We start from the raw sequence: 14,683 nt of genomic DNA on the forward strand, positions 1-14,683 counted from the left end.
GAAGCTGGCAGGCCTCAGAAGCTCTAGAGAAAGCAGTATTACAAGGCTTTTTGCTGTCATTAGAAAGCTTTGGAGTAAATTGAGAAGTTCTTTACTCTGAGGGTGGTGGAACACTGAAAAAAGGTTGCCCAGGGAGGTGGTGGATGCCCTGACCCTGGAGGTGTTCAAGGTCAAGCTTGATGGGGCTCTGAGCAACCTGAGCTAGTTAAAGATGTCCCTGCTTAGTCCAGGGCAGGGGGTTGGACTAGAAGACCTTTAAAGGTCTCTTCCAACACCTTCTGCATTCTGTGATTCTATGAGTTGGGTAGTTCCAGGAAGAAAAATGTGTCCTTTGTCTCCCTACTGCCTTCTCTAATGACTCTTCTAATCTTTTCCATGTTTTCCTTCACTATTTTTTCTTTTCCTATGGACAAGGCAAGTCCCTTCAACGCCTTCTGCGTTTGGAACCAGAATGCACTTGGAGACTGGCCTGGTGCAGGCAGTTGTAAGGGTTTAATTTAAGCACAGACTGCACTTCCATGTGGGACAACTTAGTCACATAATTGTATCAGAATTTTATGGGATTCCAAGAACAATGGGACTATTATCATTTTCATTTTAATATGTTCTGAAGTATTTTGTTTAAACAAGCCCAGTTCTCTTCAGTGGCAAACATACCCTGTCACACTGAGGATATCAAAACACTTCATAAACACTAATGAATGCATTGCAGTCTTATTCCTAATGTTTCTGGCCTCACTTCTGCTCTGAAACGCTTGTGTGCTGTGCTTGCATCTATTTTTGCTCTTGTTGTGCCCTCACTCACTCTAGAACTTGTTTATTGTGAAAATTGGTCAGGACAATCCCAGGCACCAATATAGGCTGGGCAGTGACTGGCTTGAAAAGCAGCCCTGAAGGAAAGGACTTGGGGGTGCTGGTGGATGAGAAGCTCAACATGAGCTGTCAATGTGCACTTGCAGCCCAGAAAGCCAACCAGAGCCTGGGCTGCAGCAAGAGAAGTGTGGCCAGCAGGTCAAGGGAGGTGATTCTCCCCTTCTGCTCCACTTTCATGAGACCCCACCTGGAGCACTGTGACCAGTTCTGGAGCCCCTGTTTCAGGAAAGATCTGGAGGTGCTGGAGCGTGTCCAGAGAAGGGCCATGAGGATGATCAGAGGGCTGGAGCTCCTCTCCTGTGGAGAAAGACTGAGAGAGTTGGGGATGTTCAGTTTGGAGAAGAAAAGGCTCTGAGGAGACCTTCTTGTGGCCTTCCACTATCTGAAGGGGGCTACAAGAAAGCTGGGGAGGGACTTTTTAAGTTGTCAGGTAGTGACAGGCCTAGGGGCAATGGATCCAAGCTAGAAGACGGGAAATTTGCATTAGGTATTAGGAAGAAGTTCTTCACCATGAGGGTGGCGAGACAGTGGCACAGGTTGCCCAGGGAGGTGGTGATTGCCTCATCCCTAGAGGTATTTAAGGCCAGGCTGGATGTGGTTCTGGGCAACCTGATCTAGTGGAAAGTGCCTCCTTCTATTGAGGTTAAACCTCCTGTGCTCTGGCTTGTACCCATTGTTTCTTGTCCTATCACTGGGCACCATCAAGAAAAGCCTGGCAGCTTCCTCTTGACACCTACCTCTCAGATAATTATAGATGTTGATAAGATCACCTCTCAGCCTTCTCTTCTCAGGAATAAACAGCCCCAGGTCTCTCAGTCTTTCTTCATAGCAGAGATGTTCCAGTCCCCTAATCATCCTTGTAGCTCTCTATTGGACCCTCTCCCTATAAAACCTAAAGTGTGGTAATTTGATCTGGATTCACTTCATGATGGTTCTAGGCAGAAGTTTTTTATCATAGTATCACAGAACATTAGAGGTTGGGAGGGACCTCCAGAGATCACCCAGTCCAACCCCCCTGCCAGAGCAGAATCACCTAGGGTAGTCTGCACAGGAATGCATCCAGATTTGTTTTGAATGTGTCCAGAGAAGGAGACTCCACAACCTCTCTGGGCAGCCTGTTCCAGTGCTCCATCACCCTCACTGTAAAGAAGTTTCTCCTCATGTCGAGGTGGAACCTTCTATCTTGCTTGTTTTCTCCCACTCCGTAAAAGGAAGGTGACTTACTACAGTGAAAATCTTGAAAGGAATCGTTCTTTTTACCAGATGACCTTGCCTCATAAAGTCTCTTTGTGATTCCAGCAATACTTGGGTGCTGGATTCCAGCTGTCAGATGTATTTGTTAGGACAGTTGAATATCATGGGACTAGTTTTCTGGTAGTGTAAGTCAGTAAAAGCTTGCTGCTTTCAGACCAGCTACTTCACCTAGCCAAAGAAGTTCTTAGAGAGCTAAATGTGGAATGGATATTTGACTAACAGGAAAAAAAGAGAATGACTAATAGCACCCTATAAAACAACCAAATGTTTTTGTATTTAGGATATATAAAAACCTTTCAATTTTCAGAACATGCTAAATATAGTTTTTATATCTCCTCTGCTAAGGAAGGAGAAATAGCAATTTAATTACTCAGTGTCTGGATTTACTTTCAGTGTACTGTCACTCCTGTCTTTCAGTGATATATATTTCTTACACTATGGGAGGATACCTGGACAGAAAATATTTGCAGCTAAGTGTTTGAATAGATTCTGTCTTCTAAGAGTCTGCTTAATTTATCATAGAATCATAGAATGACCTAGGTAGGAAGAGACCTTTGAGATCATCTACTCCCAACTTCCCTACCATGAGCAGGGATGCCTTGCAACTAGACTCAGCTGCTGAAGGCCTCAGCCAAGCTGGCCTTGAACACCCCCAGGAAGCAGGCAGCCACAACTTCCCCGGGCAGCCTATTCCACAGCCTCACCACCCTCGTGCTGAAGAACTTCTTCCTAAGCTCCAGTCTAACCCTGCTCTCCCTCAGCCTCAAACCATTCCCCCTTGTCCTATTGCTAGACGCCCTTAGGAAAAGTCCCTCTGCAGCCTTCTGGTAGGATCCCTTCAGGTATTGGAAGGCAACTAGACACCTCACCATGTTCCACCTCACCATGAGGAGACACTTTATAGTGAGGGTGATGGAACAGGCTGCCCAGAGAGCTTGTAGAGTCTTCTTCATTGGAGACTTTTGAAACCTGCCTGGACATGTTCCTGTGTAACCTGCCCTGGGTGATCCTGCTTTGGCAGAGGTGCTGGATTCAATGATCCTGGAGGTCCCTTCCAACCCCTACCATTCTGTGTTTCTCCCAGAAGCAGCCAGGCAATGATATGCATGTGATGAGCAGCTATGCAAAGGGCTATCTAGAGGGAACAGTAATTACAAGAGGAAGGTCAGGAGACTGTAAATATGGGAGAAGAGCACAGCTGTTCCTTATTAATGACAAAAAAAAAAAAATCCAAAAAAACAGGCAAGAGAGTGAGCTACTGGCCAGTCCTTTAGAAATAAAACCAAGATGTCTATGCAGGACTAAAAGCTTTAACTGTACCAATGCAATATACTTCAAAAGAACATAATTTTCTACATAGTACTGAAGGTCTTAGTTTACATATAGGTATCAATGACTTCTTTCAGTAACAGACCACACCTTCTTGACATGTTTCTGACTGGTTAGAAACCCTGAAATCCAGGACATTAGGAAGCAATTTTTCACAGCCAGAATGGTCAGGCTTTGGAATGTGCTGCCCAAGGAGGTTGTTGAGTCACCAAGCCTGGATGCATTTAACAGTCATGTAGATTGTGGTGCCTGGGGCTATGGTTTAGGGGTGAGCCTTGTAGAGTAGGGTTCTGGTTTGGACTTGGTGATCCTGAGGGGCTTTTCCAACCTGAACGTTTCTGTGATGCTGTGAAACCACAAAATCTGGCCAGTTAGAGTGTTGCATATTAATATTTAGACCTGGATTTTGTTTCTTTATGTGCTCTACACTCATGAATTGCAGAATGACTCACAACAAATGAAGGCAGATGAAGTTCCTGGGGTGGGTATCAGCAGCTGTGAGTTCAGGTCTATTCTCTGACAAAAAAATAACCAGTGCCTTTGAGTGGTCCATGGGGCTTTATTTGTAAAAGGACAGTAACTATTGTTTTTACTCTTTGCTTGTGTTCTTCCTTTAAAATCGAGTCTAGGGCTTTTTTTTAGTGTCTGCTTATAAAGATCCTAGCATATTTGGCTTTAAATAATCAGGTGGGGCTCATCAGTAACGCAAACAGTCTGGATGGAATTTTTAATATTTTATTTATTCATTTATTTATTTACTTTTATTTTAAAGCTACTTTTTAAATATTCTATGTATGTATGTATTTATTTATTTTTATTTTAAGTCTAGCTTTTACATATTCTATATATTAATTTATTTATTCATTTTTATTTTAAAGCTACCTTTTTCTTATTCTATATATTCATTTATTTCCTTATTTTCCCTTTAAAGCTACCTTTTTAATAATCTATGTATTCATTATTTCCTTATTTTCTTTTAAAGCTACCTTGTTAATATTCTATTTATTCATTTATTTATTCATTTTTATTTTAAAGCTACCTCTTTCATATTCTATATATTCATTTATTTATTTTTATTTTAAAGCTACCTTTTTAATATCCTATATGCTCATTATTTCCTTATTTTCCTTTTAAAGGTACCTTTTTAATATTCTATATATTCATTATTTCCTTATTTTCTTTTAAAGCTACCTTGTTAATATTCTATTTATTAATTTATTTATTCATTTTTATTTTAAAGCTACCTTTTAAATATTCTATTTATTTATTTACTTATTTTTATTTTAAAGCTACCTTTTCATATTCTATACATTCATTTATTTATTTTTATTTTAAAGCTACTTTTAATATCCTATATGTTCATTATTTCCTTATTTTCCTTTTAAAGCTACCTTTTTAATATTCTATTTATTCATTTATTTATTCATTTTTATTTTAAAGCTACCTTTTAAATATTCTATTTATTTATTTACTTATTTTTATTTTAAAGCTACCTTTTTCATATCCCATATATTCACTTATTTATTCATTTTTTATTTTAAAGCTACCTTTTTAATGTTCTATATATTCATTTATTTCCTTGTTTTCCTTTTAAAGCTACTATGTTCCTTGAACAATGGAAGCGATTGCAGATGAGACTGAGTTACTTCTGGGATCTAACTGGACTGGAGGAAGAAGTAGTAAGTTTCCTCTCCCTGTGCTAATTAACTGTATGATTAGTCTGTATCTGAAGGCTGGAAGGGACCTCAGAGATCCTCTACTCCAATCTCCCTGCCATGAGCAGGGATGCTTCTCAACTAGACTCAGCTGCTCAAGGCTTCATCCAGCCTGGCCTTCCACACCCCCAGGGAGGAGGCATTCCTAACCTCTCTGGGTAACTCATTCTTACCACCTTCATACTGAAGACCTTCTCCCTTTAGATGCAGTCTAAACCTCCTTTTCCTCAGCTAAAATTCATTCCTCTTGTCCTATCGCTAGTCACCCTTATGAAAAGTCCCTCTCCAGCCTTCCTGGTTCCCTTCAGATGTTGGAAGGCAACGCTAAGATCTCCCAAGAGTCTTCTCTTCTCCAAACTGAACAACCCCAGCTCCCTCTGCCTATCCTCATAACAGAGGTGTTCCAGCCCTTGGATCATCTTTGTGGCCCTCTCTGGACTTGCTCCAACAGTTCTGTGTCCTTCTTGTGCTGGAGACACCAGAACTGGAGGCAGTTCTTGAGGTGGGGCCCCAGCAGAGCAGAGTCAAGGGGCAGAAAGAATCCCCTGTCTTGCCCTGCTGGCCATACCCCTCTTGATCCAGCCCAAGACATGATTTGACTTCTGGGTTGCACCGAGGGTACTGCCAGCTCATGGGGAGCTTCTCATCAATCAACACCCCCAAGAATCCTTCAATAAAAAGAGAAGATAACCCTGAGAACAGACAGTAGACTCCAGTATTCCTCTTTTTCTGTCACTATCTCAAAATCCAGCCTTTAGCACTGCTGTAGCTCAAAGAAGAACTTCAAGTATTCTTTCACTGATGATTTGACTACAACTTCCCTTATTTTGCCTCACTTTTCAGATTTTTCTCTCCTTTCTGTCCAGCCATGATGTGAGTGGTACTTTGTATTCACAGTTTGGAAGTTGTGATGAAAACCAAGTGCAGCAGCACAACAGTAATTATTGCTTGTCCTGTGTGGAATGTCATAATTCTCCATGGGAGAACAGCAGTTTTGTACTAATTACAGTACAAACTGTGAGTCTGGAGAGTAAACTCTTGGCTCTGCAACATATTTGGTGAGCCCACCAGGTTTGGCTGAATTTCATCACTTGGAGTGCAAAAAAATCAAAACTTAAAGCTCAATATTTGCGAAGCACAGTGGAAGAATCTCTACATTTGTGAGGTCTCGTGGTGAAGAGATGTGAAGTGTTAAAGGTTTGTGGACAAGAACTGTGGGATCAGCAAGAATCCTTTGTTTATGGCAAATGAAAGAGTGCCAGACACATCTCAGCATAAGCTGAAGAATTAGGAATGTAGAATCATAAAAAGAAGGCTGGAATGGACCTTGAGGGGCCATCTCTTGTGCATGATGGGATCAACTCAAATCATTATGAAACAATATTTGTTTAATTTATCCTTAAATACGTCCAGTAGTGGAGATTTCACTTCCTCCCTAGGCACTGCATTCTAATACTTCTCTATCTGTACTGCAAAAATGTTTTTCTTAGTGTCTGACTTAAAACTCCTTGCTAACTGCTCATCTTTTTTTCTTGTTCTTTTCTTTCCAAAGATAAAGGGATACCCTCTGTCCACTTTGGAGCAAAATTCAACATAATATCTCTCTATGATTCATTTATTATTTTTAAGTGATTCTGTTATTATTATAAAGTGATTCTTTTATTATTTTAAAGTGATTCTTTTATTTTACGATGATTCTCCTCTGGAGAGGGAGAAGACTGAGAGGGCATCTAATCAACATCTATAAACATCTGAGGGCTGGGTGTCAGGAAGAAAGGGAGAGCCTTTGTTCATTTGTGCTCTGTGATGGGACAAAGGGCACTGGATGTAAACTACAGCACAGGAAGGGCCACCTCAACATGAGGAAGAACTTCTTTCCTGTAAGGGTCAAAGGCTCTTGGAAGAGGCTGCCCACACCGTTTGTGGAGCCCCCTTCTTTGGAGACTTACAAGCCCTGTCTAGATGTGCTCTTCTGTAACTTGTGCTAGATTCTCTGGTCCTGCTCTGGCAGGGGGGTTGGGCAGCTTCAAACCATTCCCCCTTGTCCTGCCTCTAGACACCCTGATAAAAAGTCCCTCTGCAGCCTTCCTGTAGGATCCCTTCAGGAATTGGAAGGCAGATTGAAGATCCCCTTGGAGTCTTCTGTTCTCCAGGGTGAACAATCCCTGCTCCCTCAGCCTATCCTCACTGCAGAGGTGTTCCAGCCTGATATGATATTACTGGAAAAAGTGTTTTCTGTGTGTCAGGAAAATTGGGCTGCTTATGAAGCATCCCTATTGAAATGAGAGTGGTAGAGACTTCAAGATCTGGCATGCTAGAAACATTCTTAGATTATATCCACTTCTCTATCTCTGGCAAGGGAGAGAGAGGAAAATTAGTGACATCTGCAGTAGTTCCATCCATGGAATCAACAGCAGGACTCTGTTGCAAGTTTGATTTAGCATTGAACTTTGACTCAGTCTGTGACCTCTGACTGGCCTGGCAGAGAGGGACCTGGGAATGCTGGTTGAGAACCAGCTGAACATGAGCCAGCAGTGTGCCCAGGGGGCAAGGAAGGCTGATGGCATCTTGGCTTGTATCAGGAATAGTGTGGCCAGCAGCACTAGGGATAGAATTCTGCCCTGTACTCAGCACTGGTGAGGCCTCACCTCAAGCACTGTGTGCAGCTCTGGGCACTCACTGCAAGAGAGATCTTGAGGTGCTGGAGCAGGTCCAGAGGAGAGCAATGAGAGTGGGGAAGGGACTGGAGGGAAAGGCTGATGAGGAGAGGCTGAGGGAGCTGGGGGTGTTCAGCCTGCAGAAGAGGAGACTCAGGGGGGACCTTATCACACTCTACAAGTACCTGAAGGGAAGTTATAGTCAGGTGGGGGTCAGGCTCTGCTCCCAGGCAACTTGGGACAAGACTAGAGGGCATGGCCTGAAGCTGTGCCAGGGGAGGTTTAGGTTGGATGTGAAGAAGCACTTCCTCATGGAAAGGGGAATTAGATACTGGAATGGACTGCCCAGGGAAGTGGAGGAGTTGCCATCCCTGGAGGTATTTAAGGCAAGATTGGATGTGGCACTTAGTGCTATGGTCTGGTCAGTGTGGTGGTGTTGGGTCATAGGCTGGACTTGATGATCTCAGAGGTCTATTCCAACCTCAATCTTTCTGTGATTCTCTAATAGGATGGGTCTACAAAATATTATCCTCTTCCATGCATCAGTGATCTTCTCTTTCAAACTTCTGCATTTCTTGGGATCATTGTGGTGCTTAATGAAGAATGTAGCCTTGGACCAATGACAAGTTCAAGGCCCAGTGTCTCATGATTTTCATCTTGCTTAGATGAAAAATTAGCTGGAGGAAACTGTTGATTTCTAACCTTGCTAATTTGTAGCATGTTTTCTCTTGAGACCATAATGCTCTGATTGGTAAACCAGACTTCCTTCAGATCAAATGTAAAGGATTTTACACTGTTCATTGTATTCCTTTTTGTGAGAGCTACAAATTTGTAAACCATCCAAAGTGCACTCGCTCCTCAGCACTGACAGAGAAGTATTTCCAGAAACATGTTCCCCTAAAGACTGCCTCCACAGCCAACTGTTCCCACTGCTACCCACTATCAGCCAACAAAAGAGAACAGTGTCAGGGAGGGGTGTGTGGGGGAGGAGAGGGGGCAAATCATTCTTTAAGAATATTCCTATGGAGAAGGAGTTCTAGGCTTGTATTATAGAGCAGCTAAAGTGAAGGTCCTAGTCCATGACTGTCACTACTCAAAATTGCCATGAAAAAACTAGACTCCATCAATGTAATAATCTTGTTCAGCCTACAGAGGAGGGGACTCTGGGGGCACCTTAGAGCTGCCTTCCAGTCCCTGAAGGGATCCTACAGGAAGGCTGCAGAAGGACTTTTCAAGAGGGTGTCTAGAGACAGGACAAGGGGGAATGGTTTGAAGCTGAGGGAGAGCAGGGTTAGACTGGATCTTAGGAAGAAGTTCTTCAGTGTCATCCCTGGAGGTGTTTAAGGCCAGGCTGGATGAGGCCCTGGCCAGGCTGATGTAGTGTGAGGTGTCCCTGCTCATGGCAGGGGGGTTGGAACTGGATGATCATTTTGGTCCCTTCCAACCCTGACTGATTCTACAATTCTATGATTCTATGATTCTATGATGGTGGTGAGACTCTGGAATAGGCAGCCCAGGGAGGTTGTGGATGTCTCCGACCAGGGTTGTTCAAGGCCAGGCTGGATGAGGCCTTGAGCAGCTGAGTCTCATTCAGAAGTGTCCCTGCCCATGGTGGAGAGGTTGGAGTAGATGATCTCTGAGGTCTTTTCCAACCTGAGCCATTCTAAGATTCTCTAAATCTGTATTTCCATGGTATACCTTTTATGTTGCTTTAGAATACCTTTGGTAGCTGAGTTCCTATGTACTTGTGCAGTTGCTTGTGTCTTTTAACTTCCCTAAACTTGTCATAATGTTAGATGACTTAGCCTTTTGTTTTAATTTTATCTAATTCAAACATCTTGTAAAGGTTGTGGACATCTAGCAGTGATCACTTCCTATGTGTTGAGATAAACAAGTAGTTTCCCTAGGCTTCTAAAGAGAACACTGATGGGAATGATAATCTCTTCCTTATACTTCTCCCTTCTCTATCCACTTGGTCATCATCATAAGACGTAGGAAGTTCTAGTCCTTGATTTGGAATAATTAACCCTTTTGCAGCAGACATCAAGTGAGCTCTCTGTTTATCCATTCCAAGTTTCCATCTTGATTTGGGGCAGCAGATGAGTTGTTCCAGTTCTCATTTGTGGATACCTTGCTTCCCACGAGTGTGCACTGCTTTGCTGCTTTGCTTGTGTTTAGCATATTAGGATAAGGCTGTTCATCACTTCACAGAGTTTCTCTGACTTCCCTTATAGTGTAAAAAATAAGCAGTAGGATGTCTTATTTTATTTTATTTTATTTTATTTATTTTACTTCATTTTATTTTATTGTACTTTATTTTATTTTACTTTATTTTATTATATTTTATTTTATTTATTTTACTTTGTTGTATTTTATTTTATTTTACTTTATTTTATTCTACTTCATTCATTTTACTTTATTTTATTTTACTTTATTTTACTTCATTTTATTTTACTTTATTTTATTTTATTTTATTTTATTGTATTGTATTGTATTGTATTTTATTGTACTTTATTTTAATTTATTTTTTTACTTCATTTTATTTTACTTCATTTTATTTTACTTTATTTTATTTATTTTATTTTATTTTACTTCATTTTAATTTATTGCTGATAAATTCTTTGCTCTCTTATTCTGGGATAGGTTCTAAGACTCTATTTTTTCTTAGCAATCTGGGGGTGTTTGTCATGCATGCTTTAGAAAAGTCTATTTTCACTTTCTTCCTAAATCAGGGAGATGTGAAGGAAAGGTTGAATGATGTTATATATTCTTATCAAACTGGATCATTGCCTAGCCAGCCCTAATTTACAATGTGCAGTGGGTGTTTGGGGCAAATCCATTCTCCAGGAAACTTCCCACTGATCTCAATATGAGGGGAAAAAAAACAATCATGATTTGGCTCTTTGTTTTTCAGGATGGGAATTATCATTTTCTACTCTCAGCACTCATTTGGCCTCCAAGCACCTTGGCTTACATGGTTTTCAATAAGTGTCTGGCAGCTGTCCTGGCAAGCTTCCAGCATTGTGGGATTCATATCTATCCTTACATGGAAATTTGGCCTTCTTCAAGTCATCACAAATATTCCTAGCTTATTGTCCTAAGTGTAGAATTCTTCCCATTTTCAGGCAAAGAACTGATTCTGTATCCCACTCTTTTTTACGGGAGAGTGGTACCATGTCTTCATATTAATTTATATATGATCAAGATCAAGTACTTCTAAAGCTGTATTGAAAATAAATGTTTTGTGGAATATAGTCATAAAAATAATATATAGATATCACCGTGCCAAGAGGTGCTGTGGTCTGTTCAGTCAAGAGTAGGAGCACAGGTGAACATCATGAGGTTCAACAAGACCAAATGCAGGGTCCTGCACCTCATGATCCATACAGGCTGGGGGAAGAGGTGGTCAAAAGCAGCCATGAAGAAAAGGACTTGGGGGTTTTGGTAGAGGAGAAGCTGGACATGAGCAGACAGTGTGAGCTTCCAGCCCAGAAGGCCAATGGCAGCCTGTGCTCCATCAAAAGCAGTGTGGCCAGAGATGGAGAGAGGAGATTCTGCCACTCTGCTCTGGTGAGACCTCACCTGGAGTGCTGCATCCAGCTCTGGAGGCCTCTATACAGGAAGGACATGGACCTGATGGAGCAGGTCCAGAGGAGGGCCATGAAAATGATCAGGGGGATGGAGCAGCTCTGCTATGAGGACAGGCTGAGGGAGTTGGGGTTGTGCAGTCTGGAGAAGAGAAAGCTCTGGGGAGACCTAAGAGCAGCCTGCCAGTACCTGAAGGGGCTCCAAGAAGGCTGCAAAGGGACTGTCTGCAAAGGCCTGCAGTGACAGGATGAGAGGCAATGGTTTGAAATGAGAGAAGAGCAGATTTAGATTGGATGTGAGGAAAGAGTTCTTTAGTATGAGGGTGGTGGACCACTGTGACAGGTTGCCCAGGGATGTGGTTGAGGCCCCATCCCTGGAGATATTCAAGGTTAGGATCGATAGGGCTCTGGGCAACCTGCTCTTGCTGAAGATGCCCCTGCTTGCTGCAGAGGGGGTTGGACTAGGTCACCTTCGGGGGTCCCTTCTAAGCCAAACCATTCTCTGATTCTGTGATTCTATGGCATGCATACACAGAGCACCCATGTGCACCACATATGTGCATATACAAACTGGATGATCTTGAAGGTCTTTTCCACCCTGAGTGATTCTATTGTTCTATGAATCTATGATTCTGTACTCCACCATGATTTCTCCCTTAGAGACTCACACCTTCCTGGTTCCCAGGTACTTCACCTACTTGTCAGCTACTTCAGCTTGATCTCCACTGGTGCTTTCACACTCAGTCTCACACCTGCACTTGCTCCAGTTGCCTGTGGCCAAATCCCCACACAGACCAGCAAACTATTTACACAGGACTGGCCCATCTTATCCCTCTATTTTTCCCAAGTTTTTCCTCACTGGCCTAGATCCCTCCCTTTCCCACCTTTGCTTCCTCCCCTAAGAAATCCCAAAATGATCTTCCTCTGCATCCCATAATGTGTCCCATACTTCTAGGCAGTGATCTCCCTAGTATGAAAGGCGCCTTAATAGTGAATAATTTTGATGTCTTGGATCATGAATAAGTGACCAGAAATTATTTTCTTTATTTTTTTTTTTTTTAATCAGGAGCATCCCAGACCAGAGTATGAAACCAAACTCCTGCAGAAAAAGCTGAAGAATAAAAACCTCACAACAGAAAATTCAAATGAAGTAAGTTGCAACTCAATCTTTTAACTTATATTGGATTGTGTTTCATTATATTGTGATTATCCTTTTGTCTTTTTGTGTGTCTCTGATGGATAGTTTGTAAAAGGCATTTTTTTGGTGCACTTAGTGGCTTGGTAAGTTGTTTGCTTGGGGTTTGGTGTTTTGCAGCCCTGCAGTGTCATTGAAAGTCTTTTGAGATCATCCCTGAGCTACCTCTGCCAGAGACGTTTGAATAGGAATATGGCTGACTGATGCTTCAGGATCTAATCTATAGAGTGATGAATGATTAGCAAGATAATCACCATGGGAATTCTTGTATCAATGACCTAGAATTTCAGTACTTTGTGGACAGTAAACCTCTTTTATTATAGTGATATCATTTACATAGGTAACATTGGCATCTTCAGTCATGTCACAGTTATGCACAGAATCACAAGGGCTGGAAAAGACCTCTAAAGACCATCATATCCAACCACATCTACCAGGATCACTACTACACCATATCCTTGAGCACTCTATCCAGATGGCTTTAAATACATCCAGGGATGGCCATTCAACAACTTCCTTGGGCAGCCTGTTCCAGCCTTTGATAACCCATTTGATATAGAAATTTTTCCTAATATCTAACATAAACCTTCCCTGGCATAACTTGATGCCATTTCCTCTTGTCCTATCAGTCATGACATTTGAGAGGAGACCACCAGCCTCCTCTTTACAAACCTCAGTAAGGTTTCCCCTCAGCCTCCTTTCCCTCAGACTGAACAACCCCAGCTTCCTCAGCTGGTCCTCTTAAGACTTGGTCTCAAGACCCTTCACCAGCTTTCTTGCCCCATACAGTTGTGAAGTTTTGATAGCATTTCCACTATCAATGCAAAAAAAAAAAATATAATTGCTGTATGTTTGTGTTTGTGGTTTTTTTTTAGATTTAAGTGTATTTAGGCTTTCTATGTCTATTTCAAACTGAGAACAAGCACTTTTTTTTTTTCTCCCCCCACAAACCCCTCTTGCAAAACGCTGCCTGAGGTCTATTTCATAAGCACCTGTAAGTCCCTGTAGACTTTGCCAGTTGAACTTGATCAATCTTGTTGCCTGCATGGCACGTGCAGCAGCAAAGCTGAAGCATTCCAAAACCATGTCCAGTTTCAGGGTAGGAGGAAACAGTTTAATTTGTTTCAACACTGAAGTGGAGAATACTCCGATTTTCAGGTCTGGTTCAACAAACTTAGCCTGGCAAGCTTATGAAGGATCTTAACTCTCCCTTTCTTCCGTTGATCACTGTCATGACTGTGAAGTGTTTCCAGTGAATCTTTCATCTCAGTGAGACTGCCTTCCACCTGTTAAGTCCACCCAAACTCCACAGAAGATAAGGGAAATGTTCTCACTTGTGTTAATAGGCTTTGGATGTTGCCCAATATGAGCAAAGGCTCTCACATGGCAATATGGGGAGGTCTTCACTTACACATTAAAGACTTCTTTAGGCCTTCCAAGTACAGGATCAAAGACTGCAGAGGATGGATAAAGCAGCTGCTGCTCTTCAGCTTTTTCTAACTTAAAGTGAAATCTGGAAACAAATCAGAGATTGGTGCTGTAGTTACATGGCAACGTTAGATGATTGTCTTGCATAAATGAGACACAGGAATCACAGCATTATGAATTAGAAATTAATTTAAAGGGGGGAAAAAAACCAGCAATGAAAAATTCTAACAGCATAAATTGAAACTTAGGAACAATATAAAGATTCATCCCTATAAAAATGGGAAGAACTACTTTCAGACATCAAGAAGGGAAATGAAATCCTGGAATATTTTTTTCTTCAATTAATTTTTTTATTTTGTTTTAATTTTAGGTGGGGTTTTGTTTGTTTGTTTGTTTTGTTTTTGTGAATGTGGATGAAAAAATAACACTTAGAAAATATTTACTTCAGATTTTTGGAGCATTTCACAGAAGCACAGAATTAATCAGTTTGGAAAAGACCTCAGAGATCATCAAGTCCAATCTATCACCCAACACCATCTGATCAACTAAACCATGGCACTAAGTGCCTCATCCAGTCTTATGGTGACTCCACCACCTCCCTGGGCAGCTCATTCCAATGGCCAATCTTTCATTCTGTGAAGAATT

At 41.7% G+C, this 14,683-nt stretch overlaps 1 protein-coding gene across 1 annotated transcript in view; it reads left to right on the forward strand.

Moving 5' to 3' along the window:
• ANO2 (anoctamin 2) overlaps positions 1-14,683 on the forward strand; it is a 158,816-nt gene that overhangs the window by 56,751 nt on the left and 87,382 nt on the right. Inside the window, exons 13-14 of the mRNA XM_054399996.1 lie at positions 5,053-5,135; positions 12,482-12,565. Coding sequence (XP_054255971.1) covers positions 5,053-5,135; positions 12,482-12,565 — 167 coding nt within the window. The remainder of the gene's footprint in view (positions 1-5,052; positions 5,136-12,481; positions 12,566-14,683) is intronic.

Source organism: Indicator indicator, chromosome 3 (genome assembly GCF_027791375.1).
Source record: "Indicator indicator isolate 239-I01 chromosome 3, UM_Iind_1.1, whole genome shotgun sequence".
NCBI lineage: Eukaryota > Metazoa > Chordata > Aves > Piciformes > Indicatoridae > Indicator > Indicator indicator.